A 20,681-nucleotide genomic window follows, 5' to 3' on the forward strand; every position below is an offset into this window, starting at 1 on the left:
ACACTAGAGAGAAATTTGGATACATCCAAAGGAATGAAGAAGACTAGAAATGGTAAATGTGTAAATAAGTATAAAACACTTTCCCTTCTTTTTAAGAAAATATTAACTGCTTAAAACAAATGTAATGATAATATGTTTGGGGATTTATAACATTTATAATAGTAAAATATATGATAACAGTAAAACAGTAAAGAATGAGAGGGAATGGAAATGTACTGTTGTAAGATTCTTAAACTATAAGTGAAATAGTATATTACTTGAAGGTTAATTGTAATAAACTAAAATGAATAGTGTTAACATTAGAGCAACCACTAAAAAAAATACAAGTATAGCTAATGGAACAATAAAAGAGATAAAAATGGAATTATAAATATTACTCAATCAAAAAACAGGCAGAAACATAGTTTAAATTGAACAAAAAAACACATGAGACAAAGAAAACAAATAACATGATGGTATGTTAAAATCCAGTCATATTGATAATCATATTAAATACAGCTGTCTAGATAAGCAACAATTAAAAGACAGAGATTGTCCAAATAGGTTTTTTTAAAATAAGATCTCAACTATATGCTGTATATAAGAATTTAGATAAAAAATATAGATAGGCTCAAAGTAAAAGGACAGAGACAGATATATCATGCTAATATCAATCAAAAGAAGATTGGAGTGGATATATTAATATTAGTCAAGCTAGATTTCAGAGATGGGAATAAGACAAGAGATAAGAGAAAAATATTACTAGGGATTTCATAATGATAATGAGGGTCAATTCTTCAAGATACTTAAGAACCCTTAAGAACCTAATAACGGTGCTTCAAAATACATGAAGTAAAATTGATTAAACTGCAAGGAGATATTTGTTCTTGTTGTTCAGTCTCTAAGTCATGTCTGACTCTTTGCAATCTCATAGACTGCAGCATGCCAGGCCCTCTGTCCTCCACTCTCTCCTGGAGTTTGCTCAAATTCATGTTCATCGAGTCGGTGACGCTATCTAACCATCTTATCCTCTGCTGTTCTATTCTCCTTTTGCCTTCAAGGTTTCCCAGCATCAGGGGCTTTTCCAATGAATCAGCTCTTTGTATCAGGTGGCCAAAGTACTGGAGCTTCAGCTTCAGCATCAGTCTTTTCAATGAATATTCAGGGTTGATTTCCTAGAGGATTGGCTGGTCTGACCTCCTTAAAGTCCAAGGGGCTCTCAAGAGTCCGCCAGCACCACAATTCGAAAGAATTTTTCCACTACTGGAAAAACCAAAGCTTTAACTATACGGACCTTTGTTGGCCAAGTGATGTCTCTGCTTTTTAATACACTGTCTAGGTTTGTCACAGCTTTCCTTCCAAGGAACAAGTGTTTTTTAATTTCGTGGTTGCAGTCACTGTCTGCAGTGATTTTGGAGCCCAAGAGAAAAAAACCTGTCACTGTTTCCACTTTTCTCCCTTCTGTTTGCCATAAAGTGATGGGACCAGATGCCCAGACTTTAGCTTTTGTTAATGCTGAGTTTCAAGCCATCTTTTTCACTGTCCTCTTTCAGTCTCATCAAGAGGCTCTTTAGTTCCTCTTCACTTTCTACCATTAAAGTGTATCATCTGCATATCTAAGATTGTTGATATTTCTTTCAGCAATCTTGATTCCACCTTGTGATTCATCCAGCCTGGCATTTTGCATGAGTTCTCTGCAAATAAGTTAAATGAACAAGGTAACAATATACAACCTTGTTGTACTCCTTTCCCATTTTAAACCAGTCAGTTGTTTTATGTCCAGTTCTAACTGTTCCTTCTTTGCCCACATGCAGGTTTCTCTCAAGACAGATAAGGTGGTCTGGTACTCCCATGTCTTTAAGAATTTTCCAGTTTGTTGTGATCCACACAGTCAAAGGCTTATCATAGTCAATGAGGCAGAAGTAGATGTTTTTCTGGAACTTCCTTGTTTTTTTAATGATCCAAGGAATGTTGGCAATTTGATCTCTGATTCCTCTGCCACTTTGAAACCCAGCTTGTACATCTGGATGTTCTTGGTTCACACATTGCTCAAGACTAGCTTGAAGGGTTTTGAGCATAAACTTGCTAGCATATGAAATGAGCATAATTGTATGGTAGCATGGACATTCTTTGACATTGTCCTTCTTTGGGATTGGAATGAAAACTGATCTTTTTCAGTCCTGTGGCCACTGCTGAGCTCTCCAAATTTGCTGACATGTTGATATTTTAAAAATCACAATTCTCTCTATCTCAGTAATTTATACAGCAAGTTAACAGAAAATTTGTAAAGATACAGCAGACGTTACAACACTTGAGCAACACTGCTGACCAACTTGACCTAACTGACATTTATGGAACACTTTCTTCCAATAATAGCAGAATACACATTCTTTTCAAGTGCACATGGAAGATTTACATGATCATAAATTTTGATCAATTGGGCCATAAAACTTGTATGTTTTCTACCCACAGCAGAATTTACTTAGAAATCAAAGAAAAATATATGAAAATTTAACAAATATGTGAAAACTAAACAGCACTGTTCTAAATAACCCATAGGTCAAAGAAGAAATCAAGAGGGCAATTAGAAAATAGCTTGAGCTGAATGAAAATAAAGATACAATATATCAAAATTTACAGGATGCAACAAAAGAATAGTTCAGTTCAGTTCAGTCACTCAGCTGTGTCTGACTCTGCAACCCTGTAGACTGCAGCACTCCAGGCCTCTCTGTTCATCACCAACTCCTGGAGTTTACCCAAACTCTTGTCCATTGAGTCGGTGATGCCATCCAATCAGCTTATCCTCTGTCATCCTCTTCTCCTCCTGCCCTCAATCTTTCCCAGCATCAAGGTCTTTTTTTTTTTTTTCCACTCCCACCCCCATGGGTCTTTTCAAATGAGTCAGCTCTTCGCATCAGGTGGCCAAAGTATTGGAGTTTCAGCTTCAACATCAGTCCTTCCAATGAATACCCAGGACTGATCTCCTTTAGGATGGACTGGTTGGATCTCCTTGCAGTCCAAGGGACTCTCAAGAGTCTTCTCCAACGCCACAGTTCAAAAGCATCAGTTCTTCAGTGCTCAACCTTCTTTATAGTCCAACTCTCACATCCATACATGACCACTGGAAAAACCATAGCCTTGACTAGACGGACCTTTGTTGGCAAAGTAATGTCTCTGCTTTTTAACATGCTGTCTAGGTTGGTCATAACTTTTCTTCCAAGGAGTAAGCATCTTTTAATTTCTTGGCTGCAGTCACCATCGCAGTGATTTTGGAGCCCAGAAAAATAAAGTCAGCCACTGTTTCCACTGTTTTCCCATCTTATTTCCCATGAAGTTATGGGACTGGATGCCATGATCTTAGTTCTCTGAATGTTGAGCTTTAAGCCAACTTTTTCACTCTGCTCTTTCATTTTCATCAAGAGGCTTTTTAGTTCCTCTTCACTTTCTGCCATAAGGGTGGTGTCATCTGCATATCTGAGGTTATTGATATTTCTCCCAGAAATATTTCTCTTGATTCCAGCTTGTGTTTCATCTAGCCCAGCGTTTCTTATTATGTACTCTGCATATAAGTTAAATAAGCAGGTGACAATATACAGCCTTGATGTATTCCTTTCATGATTTGGAACCAGTCTGTTCCTTGTCCAGTTCTAACTGTTCCTGACCTTTATACAGGTTTCTCAAGAAGCAGGTCAGGTGGTCTGACCTGCTTCCCATCTCTTTCAGAATTTTCCACAGTTTATTGTGGTCCATACAGTAAAAGGCTTTGGCATAGTCAATAAAGCAGAAATAGACGTTTTTTCTGGAACTCTCTTGCTTTTTTGATGATCCAGCAGATGTTGGCAATTTGATTTCTGGTTCCTTTGCCTTTTCTAAATCCAGCTTGAACATCTGGAAGTTCACGGTTCACATATTGCTGAAGCCTGGCTTGGAGAATTTTGAGCATTACTTTACTAGCGTCTGAGACGAGTGCAAGTGTGCAGTAGTTTGAGCATTCTTTGGCTTGCCTTTCTTTGGGATTGGAATGAAAACTGACCTTTTCCAGTCCCGTGGCCACTGCTGAGTTTTCCAAATTTGCTAGCATATTGAGTATACTTAGCATTAATATAAATATTTCTATTTGAATTAAAAAGGTTTAAAGTCAATAACTTAAACTTCTACCTTAATAAACTAGAAAGAGAGGAGAGCATATTATACCCAAGGTAAGCAGGATAAAAGAAATAATTTAAAAAAAGAATAAATCAAGAAAATTGAATAAAGAGAAACATTAGAAAAAGCCAGAAGTTGTTTTTTTGTAAAGATCAATAAAACTGACAAATTTCCAATCAGATTAATTGGAAAGGAGAAAACAAATCAACAATTTCAAACATGGAAGAAGAGATATCACTACAGATCCCACATGAAAAAGATTATAAGAAAATATATGAATAACTTGACCCCAGTAAATTAGAAAACTTAAATGACATGAACAAATTTCTTGAAAAGACACAAAGTTTTACTCAAAAAAGAAAAAAGCCAAAACAGCCATCTATCGATTAAAAAATTGAAGTTGTAGTTTAAATATCTATCCATAAAGAAAACTCTAAGTCCAGATATCTTCACCATTGAATTCTATCAAATATTTAGTGATGAAATAATGCCAATTCTACACAACTTATTTCATTAAGTAGAAGAGGAGGAAACACTTCCTAACTCATTCTGTGAGGCCAAAATTACCCTGATCTGCAATACCAGCTGAAGACATTACAAGAAAAGTATAGACTGACATCCTTCATGAACATAGATACAAAAATTATTTTCTTTTTTTAATAAAAAAAAAATCTTTTTTGGCTGCACTGGGTTTCACTGCTGTGTGTGGGCCTTTCTTGAGTTGCGGTGAGCAGGGGCTAGTCTTTGCTGCAGCGTGAGGGCTTCTCATCATGGTGGCTTCTCTTTTTGCGGAGCACGGGCTCTAGAGTGTGGGCTAGTAGTTATGGCACATGGGCTTAGCTGCCCCATAGCACATGGAATCTTCCCATACCAGGGCTTGGACCTGTTATCTCCTGCATTGGCAGGCAGATTCTTAACCACTGGACCACCAGGGAAGTCCAATGCAAAAATGCTTAACAAAATGTTAGCAATATACTAAAGGATAATACATTAGCAATATAGTAAATCTAGTGCTGTATTATGGGTTAACAAAACTAAGTTTATTAATATATTTACTATAAAAAATACCAGCAAAGCTATCCAAGTTGTAAATCTTCTCATCCTTCCTGAATAAGGAAATACTTTAGGGAAATAATTTATTACTTTATAAATAGGGACTTCCCTGGTGGTTCAGTGGTTAAGAATTAGCCTGCCAACACAGCAGATGTGGGTTGGATCCTTCGTCTGGGAACCAATATCCCATGGGGCAACTAAACCCCTGCACCAAAACTACTGAGGCTGAGCTCTAGAGCCTGCAAATCACAACTACTGAAGCCTGTGCACAGCAACGGAGTGCAGACAAAAACAGATAAATATACAAATAATTATTTTTTAAAAATAGCTTTCAATCAAGCCTTCAAGCCCCAAATCTTGGCTATGCTCTATCGCCCTTGATTGCCCCAAGATGCTATAAGTACTTATGTCCTAAAATGGTGTAGCCTAGAGCCAATCCAGAAAGCTTTCTCACAGGGCTACACATGCTCACTTATGGCTTGGCCTACTGGGTGTGCATTTTCAGGAGAGTGGACAGGGAGACAACCAAGGGTGAGAAGATAAAAGGGGCAAGAAATATTCTGTTTTCTAGAAGCTTCTGAGAATAGCTCTTTCTCCTTTTAAGGAGGTTGGGACAACTTTGTAATCAAACACAAAGGAGTATCCACTCTTGAGTAGGCTGCCTTTCTTCCTCACGTCACATTGCTTAGATTTACATCATATCCTGACCATGGGGAAGAAAAATCTGGAAGTCATACCTCTTGCCTTGCCTTAGCTGTCAATTTTTTAAAATGGGGCTTCTAATGAGGTCTTCAAGACCCATTTGTGGGCTAACATACAACTATCTGCCATGTCATTTTTATGATTTCAGGCCTTCCCACAGATCAGGTACCAAAGACAAGACAGACCACTGCTTTCCTCTCAGCTGAAAATCTCACTTGGCACCACTAACAAGCTGCAATTAAATGATTGTCCCCATGATTTAACCCAGGCACCTCGTTTTGGAAGGTGAACAAGTAAAGCATTTTAATTTTCTACTCACCATGTTAATATTTGAGTGAATTCCAACAAGTCATTTTCTCCTTCTTTTCCCTTTCCATCTATGCCATTATCTGCCAAATACAGCTTCACTAACCAAGGACCAGTTTCAATCAAATCTTTAATTTTTTTCTTGATTCCTGTAGGAAGATCAGAGTATTTGATTATTTTTAGACAATAGTTCTCCCATTTCACCACCTTAATTGATTTTAGTTTTTAAGATTATACTGATCTAACTTGTGTGAGTAGATGCATTTAGCAACATACTGAAGGAAATGCATATAACTTAAGAAGTCCTTTAAAAAATACTCAGAATATCCTTTTTCTTTATAATAGCAAGCTCTCTATGAATGAAAAATCTCATTTAAGATTTAAATTGTTGCCTTTACTTTGGCTAAAGAGAAAATCAACATCTCTGGAAATTTCTCAGTAGAAGGTGTTGTCTGTTGATTCTGAAGAAGTGGTAGCCCTTTTATCAGGTTGGTGAATACATAACTGCAGTTTTGGACCATAAATTTTAAATCATTATAACTAGGGTGAAACACATCTTTATTAATCAAAATAGGAACCATTATAAAATCAACACATTTTTGCCAACGAGAAATAAGTTTGCTTATTCCTGTAGCATAAAAATCTGTAAATAGGATTCGATGAACTCTTTCTTGGAAAGCATCTTCTATTTCCTGCTGCTTGTGGAAGCATTTTCCCTGCAAAAAGTTGTCTAGATGCTTGAAGAAGTGGTAGTCAGTTGGCGAGAGGTCAGGTGAATATGGAGGATGAAGCAAAACTTCGTAGCCCAATTCATTCGACTTTTGAAGCGTTGGTTGTGCAACATTTGGTTGGGCATTTTCGTGGAGAAGAACTGGGCCCTCTCTGTTGACCAGTGCCATTTTGCAAGTGTTGCAGCTTTTGGTTTATCTCATCGATTTGCTGAGCATACTTCTCAGCTGGGATTCAGAGAACGGTAGTGGATCAGACAGGCAGCAGACCACGAAACAGTGACCATGACCCTTTTCTGAGTGCAAGTTTGGCTTTGGCAAGTGCTTTGGAGCTTCTTCTTGGTCCAACCACTGAGGTACTCATTGCTGATTGTTATATACAATCCACTTTTTGTCACACATCACAATCCCATTGAGAAATTGTTCATTATTGTTGTGTAGAATAAGAGAAGACGACTCTTCAAAATGATGACTTTTTGATTTGTGGTCAGCTCATGAGGCACCAACTTATCAAGCTTTTTCACCTTTCAAATTTGCTTCAAATGCTGAATGACTGTAGAATAGCTGACACTGAGTTCTTTGACAATTTCTCATATAGTCGTAAGAGGATCAGCTTCGATGGTCCTCTCAGTTGGTTGCTGTCAATTTCCGATAGCCAGCCACTATGTTCTTCATTTTCAAGGCTCTCGTCTCCTTTGCAAAAGTTCTTGAATACTGTACGTTAGCAGTTCCTGAGCCAAATGCGTTGTTAATGTTGTGACTTGTCTCTGCCACTTTATGACTCATTTTGAACTCGAATAAGAAAATCATTCAAATTTGCTTTTTGTCTAACATAATTTCCATAGTCTAAAATAAATATGAAATGAACAGCTAGTAATAAGTCATTGACAAACAAACAAAAAGAAAGAAATACATATTAAAATGATGTATAACATAACCACATTTATTTAAGAATGTATTCCAATATGAAATGGCAAATTTCAACAATGCAAAACTGCAATTACTTTTGCACCAACTTAATACAAGGATTCAGCCTTCTAAAAGAGCCTGCATAGTTATCACATTTTTTGAGTTCTAGAAGCACAAATTTGGAGGAAGAATCATCCTGCCTGAGTTCAGTGGTCCTGGAGTCTGGTTCACCCTCATTCTATACAGCTTTCACAAAATTCACATTTTGAGGGGTATATCATTTTTATTGGAGTGCAGTTGATTCACAATATCATATTCACATTTGATTTATAAGTTTAGGAGTTTGGCAAAGGAAAAAAAAAAACAGGAAGGGGATGGAGAAAGAGAAAAGAGTTACGGATATAATGCTGGTTTATCCACTCGTAAGTGTGAGATGAGACAGCTGAATCTCCAGTTAGGAAGCTGATCACTTCCCCCAGGGCCTCCAAGAGTTTGTAGGTAAACGTTTTGTGTGCACTGTGACCCTGGGAATCCCAGCCAACTACTTCACGAGAGGCTTGACTGAAAACCAATGACCTGTTCCAAAGTCAGGAAAGAAAACGCATGGAACTTAGAGATAACAGATATCTATATATTGTCTTGTGTTGGCAGTTCAAAGGATTATAAAGGCTCATTTAGGGACTTTCCTGGTGGTCTGGTGGTTAAGACTCTGCACTTCCAATGCAGGGGGTATGGGTTGGATCCCTGGTGGGGAAACTAAGATCCCCACATGCTGCCTGACCAAAAAAAAAACAAACAAAAAAGAAAGAATGAAGAAACGAAAAGGGAGATTTTAAAGGCTTATTTAAGGAATTTCCTGGCATTCTAGTGGTTAGGACTCAGTGTTTTCATTGCCATGGCCTGGGGTTCAATTCCTAGTCAGGAACTAAGATCCCACAAGCTGTGCATCCAAAAAAAAAAGCTCCTTTATCTACACACTAATTTTGCCTGACATACCGACTTGAGAATCTAACCCCAGGGCTGGATGGGACTCTTCTGTTCTTGAATTCATTCAGCATTCAACAAATATTTTTGAGCTCCTATTATGTGCCAGCCACAGTTCTAGCTGCTGGGAGTTTAACAGAGAGCAAAAGAGACAGAACTTACTACCCTCATGAAGCTGAGGCAGTACGTTACCTAGTGTGTCGGAAGAGTTTTCAAGTCATGAAAGATAACTGACTTTTTAGGGAAAGATGACAAATGTGGACATTGGATCATTCTAGCTTGCCAATTTAAAAATAAAAGCATGCTTTTAAAAAAGATTCAATTGGTTTATTTGGATATAAATGTAATCTGCTGAGTTACTGAAGGAAATAGGATTTATTTTCCTTCAAAACATAGTTAGAGGGATGACAACAAGCCCATCCTTTAGTTTTACTGAAGATAAGCCTAACTGGTCCACATCTCATTTGTCCTTACATTCAGGTTATGAGAATGATAGCTAATGACAGCCATTATGAATAATATAACAGTGCCAATGTCCTAGCACAGTATCTGGCACACCATAGGTATTTAATAACTGTTTCTTGAATAAATGAGTGAATCAATGAATAAGTGTAACCATGTTGCAGAAAATTTTATCTCACTATTCATTGTATTTCCAAGCCTGGTGTAGTTAGTACCTTGAGACAACTCATGAACATGAACAAAGTATGATTTTTCTATTTTGGACATCTCTTCACAAATATAAATGCCTTTGAGAAGTTGACTACCCAGAATGATTAACAATGTGGATACTGATTGCAGGTGGCACTCATTTCTGTTTGCCCCCTCCTGGCATGCCAGAAAGCAGCAGTGATGAAGCATGAGGCCAAGGGGGCCAAGGCCAAAGGCCAAATTCCTGTGCAGCTGCTCAGCTTTGCAAGGAAAGAAACAAAATGGTCTCAGCCAGTCATCACTCTGCACCGAGCTAGTGTGGCATAACTGTGTGCAGTTGGAGAGGAAGGAGGCTCCCAAGTTTGTGATTGTCCTGGTCCAGCTTGCATCCCCATGGGTAAAACATTCCAAATCTCACTCCAACTGGTGGTAAGAAAGGTAATAATGTCATCTGGGCCCATGAAAAATAACCAGTTTAGAAAATGCTAGTCCAAGGCACTCTCTAGAATTTAGACCTCTAGGGAGTCCCACATGCCCTGTTAGACGGTAGGAAGGCTAATGCTGCCTTAGGTCAGGGATTTCCTGCTCCAAGACCCTAACTAAATTTCAAGCAGAACCAAATTCTTTTCTTTGAATGGGAAACAAATTCCTTGGAGTAAGAGTAAGTCCATGCTCAGCTCCTGGTAATACTTGATCCACCCCAGCTGTATTCACTCCAACCTAGTTTTACCTAATCTTCCACTTCTTTAAATAAAAACAAGCTCACTAACAATGACCACTTTACGTGACCCTCCTCTGTCTCAGAGACCTTAGTAGTGGTATAGTGATGCCTGCTATGCCTGAGACAGAGTGGTGTACTGAAATGAGAAGAATCTCCAGGTTTGAAACCTCTCTGAAAAATAGTGTGTGACTCCCCAGAAAGTCACTTAACTCCTCTGAACCTAAATGCCCCCATTGCTGACATATAGATCATAATACTCATATCCTGGGCTTCCCAGTTGGCACTAGTGGTAAAGAACCTGCCTGCCAATGCAGGAGACATAGAGATGCATAGTTCGATCCCTGGGTTGGGAAGATCCCTTAGAGGAGGGCATGGCAACCCACTCCAGTATTCTTCCTGGAGAATCCCACGGACAGCGGAGCCTGGCGAGCTATAGTCCATAGGGTTGCAAAGAGACGTGACTGAAGCGACTTAGAACACACATGCACACTCATATCCTAAATGCATCATACTCAAATCCTAAATCAAAGACTGACTTGGGAAGCATGGTGGAATAATGACTGTAGAGTCATGTAGTGCACAGCAAATATTACTGCCTAGCTTTCCAGCTTCATTTCTGGAGTGTGTGTCATTGAAATCCTTGGGTGGGTACAACCTGATGGAGAACCTCCACATATAAAAATGTCCCCACTTCTGCCAGTGCCTCCCTGAGGATCAGATACATGTTTCTGACAACTGTGTGCCTCACCAGGGAGCCATACCACAGATCCAATGTAGATTTGCCCTACCTGCAGCTTCCTCCCATTTTTTCTTCAATTACTCTCTGAGATTCCCCAGCTTTTCCTGATTCCAGAACCTTTCTTACCACCCTCACTAGGTCCTGTCAGTTCTCCCTCCTAAATATATCTAGACTCTATATTTCCATCACTGCAGTCTCAGTTCTGCCCTCTATCTTCTTTTGCCTGATCTACTGTAATAGCCTCCAAACTAGTCTCCCATTGTCCCAATGTCCAACTCTAAAACAAGTGCTGCAAAGCTGCTGGAGATTCTTTTTAAAAATCCAGCTCTTATTATGTCACTGTCTTGTTTCAAATGCATCATGGCTCCCCCTCTGCACACAGAAGAAAGTCCCGTTCCTTAACAACATTCGTGGCTTTTGGCCATTTGTGTCCACTGGCCTCCAGCCCTCTCCCCTGACCACTCTGCAGGGAATGTCACACTTTCCAGATGCTGAACGCTCCAGGCACTTTCACCCCCGAGCCTCTTCTCACCTGGTTCCCTTTGCCTAGAATGCTCTTTCTTTCACAGCTGATGAACCTCTTCTCATTCCTTCCAGCTGCTGGGCTGTGCTGTGCTCAGTCGATTCAGCTGTGTCCGACTCTTTGTGACCCTGTGGACTGTAGCCTGCCAGGCTCCTCTGTCCGTGGAATTCTCCAGGCAAGAATACTAGACTGGGCTGCCATGCCCTCTTCCAGGGCATCTTCCCCACCCAGGGATCAAACCTGCGTCTCCTCTCCTCCTGCATTGGCAAGCAGGTTCTTTACCACTAGCGCCACCTGGGAAGCCCCATTCCTTCCAGTGAGAGCTCTGTTTCCCCTATAAGCCCACACCAAAGATCAAGTGTAAATTTTCATGGAGCCAGAAATTCCCATCTAGCATCTTCTGAGACCAACAGATGGGTATCACACATTTCGGTGGGCATCAGAATGTGAACCATTACTCAGTGTTCATCTGTGGATGCCAGGTCCCAGTAGGACCTTCTTCTTGAAGTTGACTTTTGTTTTTCTTAACTTATTAAAACAGCTTCTTTCCATAAAGGAGTATGTGTGATTTTCTGTGTGATGACCAGAGGTTTATCAGCCAGAATATAAATCCTATTGATTGCAGGACTTGAGGAAGCAAAGTGTAATTAGTGCTGGGTGATTCACACCTTGGACCTTGGAACCTGTCCACAAAGATTCCATTGTCTAGCTATCACTCAGGATAAAATCTTAAGTAGAACAATTTCTGGATTATAACCAGTAATTTCCTGACTTGGAACTAATAAAGCTGTTTTGAAGATTACATCTTGACTTTTGAACTTGAACCTTGCATTCCTTAAAGCCACTAGCATTCCTATGGTCTGTGGCAATGATATATAGTTTATTTGGGGAAGTGAATTTGCCACCTGAGTGGCTTTAGTCCTGTAGCACGGGTCTGTCTGGAATAGAAAATGGCAACCTACTCCAGTATTCTTGCCTGGAAAATTTCATGGATAGGGGAGCCTGGTGGGCTACAGTCCGTGGGGGTGCAAAGAATCGGATACAACTGAATGCACATGCAAGCTTGGGGACTGAGCACGTGTCAGATTTTGCTCCCTGAACACATCTAAGTCATATGCTGGGGCTCCCAGTCCTAAATCCTTGAGAGTTAAGACAATCCTGGGAACTACGGTGTGGGGCTTGGGCTGGGAAATGGAGCAGACCCAGGGGACAGAGCACTCCTAAGTCCTTGCTGGGTCTTCTGAGAACTTTGAGGGCCTTGAAGTGACATGACATGTCAAGCTGAATGGGGCCCAGGGGAGCTGTCTTATTTGCAGATGACTATTTCTGATGACCTCTCAATGATTTTCAGTGTTCAGTCATCCTCTGGATCCTTATGGACCTGACAAGCGTGTGACTAGGGTAGGCCAAGCCAGACCTCACCCACGTGAGAGCTGATGTGGTCAAGTTCCTGTAATCATTCATTTGGAAGGAATAGAAAGGGTGTCAGGCTTCTGAATGGGGGTTTTGATTCATACCGTATTGAGTTCAACTTTCCAAGCAGCAGACCAAAAGCCTCTTGTCCACAAAGAGGCGAGCATAAAAATAGTTCGGCTGTTTCCAATTGGGACCAAATGGAAACCATCTGGACTCCTCACCCAGGAGGCTGATGTAAATCAGCTCAATCTGACTCTTATTTTGAAACATGTAGAACTCTTCTACCAAAGACCAAACTCATCCTCAGACAAATAAACACCTTATGACTGTGAAAATAATTATCCAGTATAGGAAACTGTTTTTTAATTTGCTTTGTGAAGTCTGGGTAGCATAAAAATGCTCTACTTTGACAAGAGGCTAGAAAGTAAATAAATACTAGATACAAAGTGGTTTCTATTGATCCCAGGCACAGAATTCCTTGGGAGACAAAAGACTTGAATGGCTCCCATTGTCTATTGGATTAAGTCCAAGCTCTTGGTCTGGCATGCAATCCTCCTTAACGTGACCCACCCCTCTTGTCATGTCTACCCTCCCACGTACTCTTGTTCCAGCTAAGATTATAGGCTTGTGGCTTGCATTGCTTTTTTTTTTTAATTTTAAAATTTTATTTATTTATATCTGTACTGAGTCTTCATCACCGCTGTATGGGCTTTTCTCTAGTTGTGGTGAGCGGGGGCTCCTCCCTAGTTTCCGAGGGGGCTTCTCGTTGCCGTGGCTCCTCTTGTTGCAGAGCACGGGCCATAGAACGTGAGGGCTTCAGCTGTGGTTCCCAGGCTCCAAAGCACTGGTTCAGTAGCTGTGGTGCACAGGTTTAGTTCTTTCTCCGAGTATGGAATCTTTCCGGATTGGGGATTGAACCCATGTCTCCTGCATCGGCAGGTGGATTCTTTACCCCTGTGAGCTGCCAGGGAAGTCCTGCATTGTTTTTTAATTAAAAAAAAATTTTAAATAGTGCTAGTAGATTTTAGAAAATCTACTAAAGGGGGAAAGAGGAAGAAGGGAGAGGAGGAGGAGGAGCACCATAGTAGGTTATCATTTGTTTTATTAGACAGTTGCCATTTGGGAATATTTTCAACCAAGATGCCCTCAGAGGAGTTGGCTGGGGTTCCTCTGGGGATGAGGAGGATCAGTGTGTCCAAGCCAGGTCACCGTACAGAGGACAGTCCTTACACTGGGCTGGATGACATCTGAGGGGATAGGACTGTTGAGTCACTATTCAGCAGAAAGACTATATTCACATCAGACAACAGAGCTAGGGCCTGATAATTGTTCTCACTTTACCTTTTCATCTGGCTTTTTTAGATCACTAAATTATATTTTTTTCAAATTCAGTGAGATTTCACAGAAAAGCAACAAGGATAATTCAAGAACAGAAAAAAAGACCACGCAAGAACAGATTAAAATTGGGGAAGAGAAAGCCAAAGGGTGAAAAGCTTCATCATAAGGGCCTACTACCATAAACTACAAAACAACAACGAAGTGGACTAACACAGAGTAACAGAAATTTAGGTTAGCCTCCACGAGGAATTTCCCCAAGACTGCTCATGACACACCCAGTGATCAATCATCTTGTGCTGTCTCTTCGTAACTTCAAAATGTTAAAGCTAGAGTGGAATTTAGGAAGCTATGAGCACAAGTCCTTGACTTGCAAAACAGGAGGCTGAGACCATCAGGACGAGTACTGGGAACGGAATCCTGGTTCCCTACCATTTAGTGCAAACCTTTAATACTTGGACAGCTTCTCTCTTAGTTTAATCCTGCTCAGAGGTTATGGAGCTGGTGACTTCTTGAAATTCCCTCTAAATTACCCTGTTTCTACCTTTTTTTAACTGGAGCATAATTGCTTTACAATGTTGTGATGGTCTCTGATGTGCATCAATGCGAATTAGTCATGATTTTACATATGTTCCTTCTCTCTTGAGTCTCCCTCCTCCCCTCATCCCATACTTCTAGGTTGTCACGGAGTGCCAGGCTGGGATCCCTGTGTTATATAGCAGCTTCCTGCTAGTTATCTATTCTTCACATGATAGTGTATATATGTCAATGCTCAATTTGTCCTATCCTCTCCTTCCCCTGCTATGTCCAGCAGACTGTTTTTCTAGATTCCATATATATATGTGTGCATGTGTGTTAATATACAATATTTGTTTTTCTCTTTCTGACTTACTTCACTGGATAAGGCTCTAGGTTCATCCACCTCACTACAACTGACTCAAATTTGTTCCTTTTTATGGCTGAGTAATATTCCATCGTATACATGTACGACAGCCTCTTTATCCATTCATCTGTCGATGAACATCTAGGTTGCTTCCATGTCCTGGCTATTGCAATTAGTGCTGCAATAAACACTGGGGTGCATGTGTCTTTTTGGATTGTGGTTTTCTCAAGGCATATGCTCCATTTCTACCTCTAAGGAATGAGCATCGGAAAAGAGTTTCCAAGCTGAATTTATCAGGTCCTGCCTGCTGTTTACTGCAGATTATTCCCATAATTGTTTTTTTTTTGGACTTGTTGAATGTGGCAGAGTCATATTCCTCTGGCGGTTATAGTTCCGGTGGGTATGGCTAAGCTGTTCAGTACTAGGTTTATATGAAGCCATCAGACACTGAGTCTTTTTCTCCACTTGAGTTTTTCTATTTGGGATAACTACTTTAGTAATTACACAGAGCCTATGAAAGGAGGAAGTGATTTACAAGATGAAGGAAGTAAGAGGAATAGTTTAAACAACCACAAAAATACCTTTTTTTCTCTTCTTCCCTGAGGTAGTTTTCACTGTTACAGCCCTGGATGACTCTGTAATCTGGTTCAAAGTTGAACTTCCTCTCTGTCTGGCTGTATGAAAAAAATTAAAAGATTAAAAAAATAATAATTCGAAGTTGCATGCATGGATTTTTGACACTCTTTAATATCATTTATTGCCTTCATTTTATGTATACTTTGGGCAGAGGTATTTCTCATAAGAGAGAATTATCTGTCCCACTGACTTCACTTCTGTCCTGTCTTTTTCATGTTTCTCCCCTCAAAGGCTTGAAGAAAGTATGCAACCAGGCAACACCTGAAGAACCAACCTGAGGGCCGTGTGTAAATCCTTCTTTCAGTTCCACAGTTGCCCTCTATACCAGTAGCTCCAGTCTTGGGAATTAGTAAGAACATATCAGATTAGAACACATTTTTGGCACATTTAAGTACATATATTGGAGACAACCCTAGTGGCCCAGTGGTTAAGAATCCATCTTCCAAGGCCAGGGACACAGGTTCGATTCCTGGTCCAGAAAGATTTCACATGCCGTGGAGAAACTAAGTCCATGCGCTACAACTACGGAGCCTGAGCACCCTAGAGTTCCACAACTTCTCAAGAGAAGCCACCTCCGTGAGATGACCTCACACTGCAACCAGAGAGGAACCACCGCCTGCTGCAACTAGACAACGCCTACATGCAGCCCCAGAGACCTGCACAGTCAAAAATAAAAATAAACAAATAGATAAAATTATAAAATAAGTACACATTCTGATATATTATCACACTAGGGTCATTCTGGACCCTTCTTTCCCTCTCTCACACCCCACGTCCCATCCACCAGGAAGCAGTGTATATGCAGAACCTCCTCTGCTGCTGTCCTCGTCTTACCCGGGTGGAACCCTCTCACCTCTCTCCACCACCGCTCATCTGAACGACAGCAGCCTCCCAGAAGGTCTCTGTGCCCTCCACCCACACCAAGTCTGTTTGCCACACAGATTGAGTGATCCTTCTCAAACCTAAGTTCTGACTCAGTCCTGATTCCTCTGTGCTTTCCTAGCTAACACGGCAGGCACGTGACTCCTGGCCCCTGGGACTGCCCAGGCACCTGCTGCTCCTCGTGTGCAGACCTTGGGGTGTTCCTGGAACACTCCTCATTTATCTGCAGGCTCGCTCCCTCCTCTCCTGTGTCTGTTCATAAATGCCACCTCTTCAAGGAAGCCTATACGCAACCGTCTATTTAAAGTCACTCTAGGGACTTCCCTGGTGGTCCAGGGGTTAAGAATCTGCCTTGCAATGAGGGTGATGCAGGTTCGATTCCTGGTTGGGAAACTAAGATCCCACATGCCAGGGGTTAACTAAGCTCCTGTGTTACAATTACTGAGCCCACGCACTCTGAAGCCCATGTGACACAATGAAAGATCATGCAACAAAGATCCTGAGTTCTGCAACTAAGACCCAACACAGCCAAATAAATAAAGGCTAAGATAAAAATAAAATCACTAAATTCGCATGCCTTTTGGCCCTATAATTCCACTTCTAAGAATTTTCCATATTGCTATATTTGCACCTGAAAGTGTGTGTGTGTGTGTGTGTGTTAGCAAACTATAAAGCTATTTGCATTTGAGGATAAAAATGAAATAAAATCACACCCCAACAATTTCTCTCTTCCCCAGGTTCCCAAACTGACTTATCTTGATTGTTTTTTTCTTTTTTCCATAGAAGCTATCATCTTATAGTAAACCATAGCTGGTATATATTTATTATGCTTTTTAAAAGTTGTCTGACTTCCCGCACCCCTCATACACACACAGGTGTGTTCCCAGCCCTCTCCTCAGGGGCAGGGATCTTTGTTTTATGCTCTGATGTGTGTAAGGAAAGACACAGGTGAACACACACACACATACATATGATGAAGGAAGGGAGGAGCGTTATTCCTAAAATTGCATTTTATACGTTATAACAAGTAATTAAGAAAGCAAACTTGTCATTGGATAGTGAGGCATTCATGCCTCCTTAGTGGTCGGCAGCAGAAAGCTTCTGTGCCCATCTCTGGGGAGAAGTCACTAGGAGCCTGGGAGTAGCTCACAGAACAGGAAAGGAAATCAAACATTTGGGCCTTATGAAACACTGGCCTCAAGACATTTTTGCCTTCAGTAACATCCTAGAGGGAAATGGAAAAGTTATAAACAATCTTGTAACTTTTTAGTTTGGTATCTACACTTGTTCATCATAAGTTTTAAAATTTCAAAGAATGAAATTTCTAACATATAGAAAATATTGACATTTAAAAATAAAATCTAGGGTGAGGAGAGGGATAAATTAGGAGTTTGGGATTAACATATACACACTACTATGTATAAAATAGATAATCAACAAAGACCTCCTGAATAGTACAGGAAACTATAAACAATATTTTGTAATGACCTATAAGGGAAAAAAAATCTGAAAAAAGTTATATATGTATATGTAACTGAATCACTTTACATGATTCCCTTTTTTCCTGTGTTTTTACTGGTATTTTAATTTTAATAACTTGGTAGAATTTTATATTTGAAAGTCATTTATGGGTCATTCTATAATACTTCTCTGTAAAAAAAATGCTTCATTTACAAACATTTAAATTTTAAAAATTTGCTGCAATCATAAGCCTCTAAAGTATTAAAAAGTCTTCTGTAGTTATTACTCAATGTTTGCTGCAGCTGCTGCTGCTAAGTCACTTCAGTCATGTCCAACTCTATGCGACCCCATAGACGGCAGCCCACCAGGCTTCCCCATCCCTGGGATTCTATGTTTAGATGTATGCAATTGATGAACATGATATATTTTATATATTTTGATAAATCCTAATTAAATACAAAAATAAAATTTTATTGACCACCTCTCCCAAAGAGATGGATGGTGCTGTTTTATTTATTTTTATAATTAATTCATGTATTTATTAAAGAATATCACTGCTGAAATGAAGCCGACTTCAGCATCAGCGCTTTTTCTCTTTTTTATTGCTATAGTAGTAACTGCTGAGAAATCTTATTCATATGGATGGGAATGGAATAATAGGATTGCCAGGTTTACTCTCTCTTGTCCTCCAAATACAGGACACCCAATTAAATGTCAATTTAAATGTCAGATAAACAAAGAATAATCATTTTAAGTGTATCCTAAACATTGGATGGAACATACTTATAATTAATTATTTCCATCTAGAATTCAAATAAATCCTAAGAGTTTTATCACAGCAGTATTATTCAATTCTTTGAACTCCTGTGTGTGTGTCAATTGCTCAGTCATTTCTGACTCTGCAGTCCCATGGGCTATAGCCCATCAGGCTTCTCTGTCCACAAGGTTTTTCAGGCAAGAACACTGGAGTGGGTTGCCATTTCCTCCTCCAGGTGATCTTCTTGACCAAGGGATGGAATCCATGTCTCCTGTGTCTCCAGCATTGCAGGGGGATTCTTTACCTGCTGAGCCATCAGGGAAGCCCTTGAACTCCTGAGTTATGGGCTAAAAACTATATAGTGATTGACCAAAAAAAAATTTTTTAATGATCTGTCTGTTTATAGCTTAAGTCCTCCTTCAATTTTGTTAAAAGCAAAAATTGGGAGCCATGTGACCTGTAAAACATGATTTATTGCTGACTCATTAGAGTCATGCATTTTTTTTTAAACACTTGCACTCATATTTTGAACTATCTCTTTGTTTCTGAACCCTAGGGGAGATACTCTGCTCAGACACTGGATGGTGGACAAGTGTGCCTTTCTTTCACAAAGTAGAATGTTGGTTGTGACCAATGATACCAACCACAGGTACTGGGTCATTATGAAAGGTGAGAATCTGGACATTTTAAGAAACCATCCACATTCCCACAAACATTGCTACTGGGAAGTTTGTGTGTACTCTTTGTCTTAATGTGTTTGGGCTGCTATAACAAAACATCATAGACTGGGTGGCTTATAAACAATAATTATTTTTCACAGTTCGGAAGAGGCTGGGAAGTCCAAGATCCAGGTACCAGCAGATTCAGTGTCTGGTGAGAGCCTGCGTCCTGGTTCACAGATGGCTGTCTTCTTGCTATAATCCCACAAGGTGAAAGGAGTAAGGAAACTCTGGGGTCTCTCTTTTTTTTTTTTTTTGGCTGTGCTGGGTCTTCATTGGGTTTGCTTGTGGCTCAGCTGGTAAAGAATCCGCCTGCAATGTGGAAGACCTGCGTTTGATCCCTGGGTTGGGAAGATCCCCTGAAAAAGGGAAAGGCTACCCACTCCAGTATTCTGGCTTGGAGAATTCCATGGACTGTACAGTCCATGGGGTCTGTGCACGGGTTTTCTCTAGTTGCAGAGAGTGGGGGCTACTCTCTAGTTGCAATGCTTTGGCTTCTCATCGTGGTGGCTTCTCTTGTTGTAGAGCATAGACTCTAGAGCACACGGGCTTCATTAGTTGCAGCTTGTGGGCTCAGTTGCCCTGCAGCATGTGGAATCTTTCCATGTCTCCTGCATTGGCAGGTGGATTCTTAACCACTGGGCCACCAGGGAAGCCCACAATTAGTGTTCTTGTCAGAAACCAGAGAGCTTCCTCTGTCTGCCTGCACACACCTAGGAAAGGCCCTGTGAGGACATAGCGAGAGGGTGGCCATCAGCTGGCCATGAAGACAGCTCTTACCAGGAACCAAAGCAGTTGTAACAGATGACCATAAACTTAGTGGCTTAAAATAGTACATGTGTATCATCTTACAGTTCTGGGGATCAGAGTCCAAAATGGCTCCTATAGGCAAAAGTCAAGGTGTCAGTGGACCTGCATTCCTTTTGGAGGCTCTGAAAAGAACTCGTTTCCTTGTCCCTTCTAGCTCCTACAGGCCACCATGGCTTATGAACCCTTCCTCATGTCATTCCAACCTCTCCTTCCACTGTCACACTTCCTTCTCTCAGACTCTAACTGCCTGCCTCCCTCTTACAACGATCTTTTTGCCATGTGAGCTGACATAGTCGCAGGTTCTGAAGATTAGGACAAAGACATCTTTGGGGACCTGTTAT

General features: G+C 40.4%; 1 protein-coding gene across 7 annotated transcripts in view; it reads right to left on the reverse strand.

Annotated features, from left to right (window-relative positions):
• The window catches only part of LOC122445252, a 54,936-nt gene that overhangs the window by 17,865 nt on the left and 16,390 nt on the right, over positions 1–20,681 (reverse strand). For all 7 annotated transcript variants that reach the window (XM_043474230.1, XM_043474231.1, XM_043474229.1 and 4 more), the window contains 2 exons: positions 15,657–15,749; positions 6,200–6,335 (listed from right to left, as the gene is read on the reverse strand). In XM_043474230.1, coding sequence (XP_043330165.1) covers positions 6,200–6,335; positions 15,657–15,749 — 229 coding nt within the window. The remainder of the gene's footprint in view (positions 1–6,199; positions 6,336–15,656; positions 15,750–20,681) is intronic.

Source organism: Cervus canadensis, chromosome 7 (assembly GCF_019320065.1).
Source record: "Cervus canadensis isolate Bull #8, Minnesota chromosome 7, ASM1932006v1, whole genome shotgun sequence".
NCBI classification, from domain to species: Eukaryota; Metazoa; Chordata; class Mammalia; order Artiodactyla; family Cervidae; genus Cervus; species Cervus canadensis.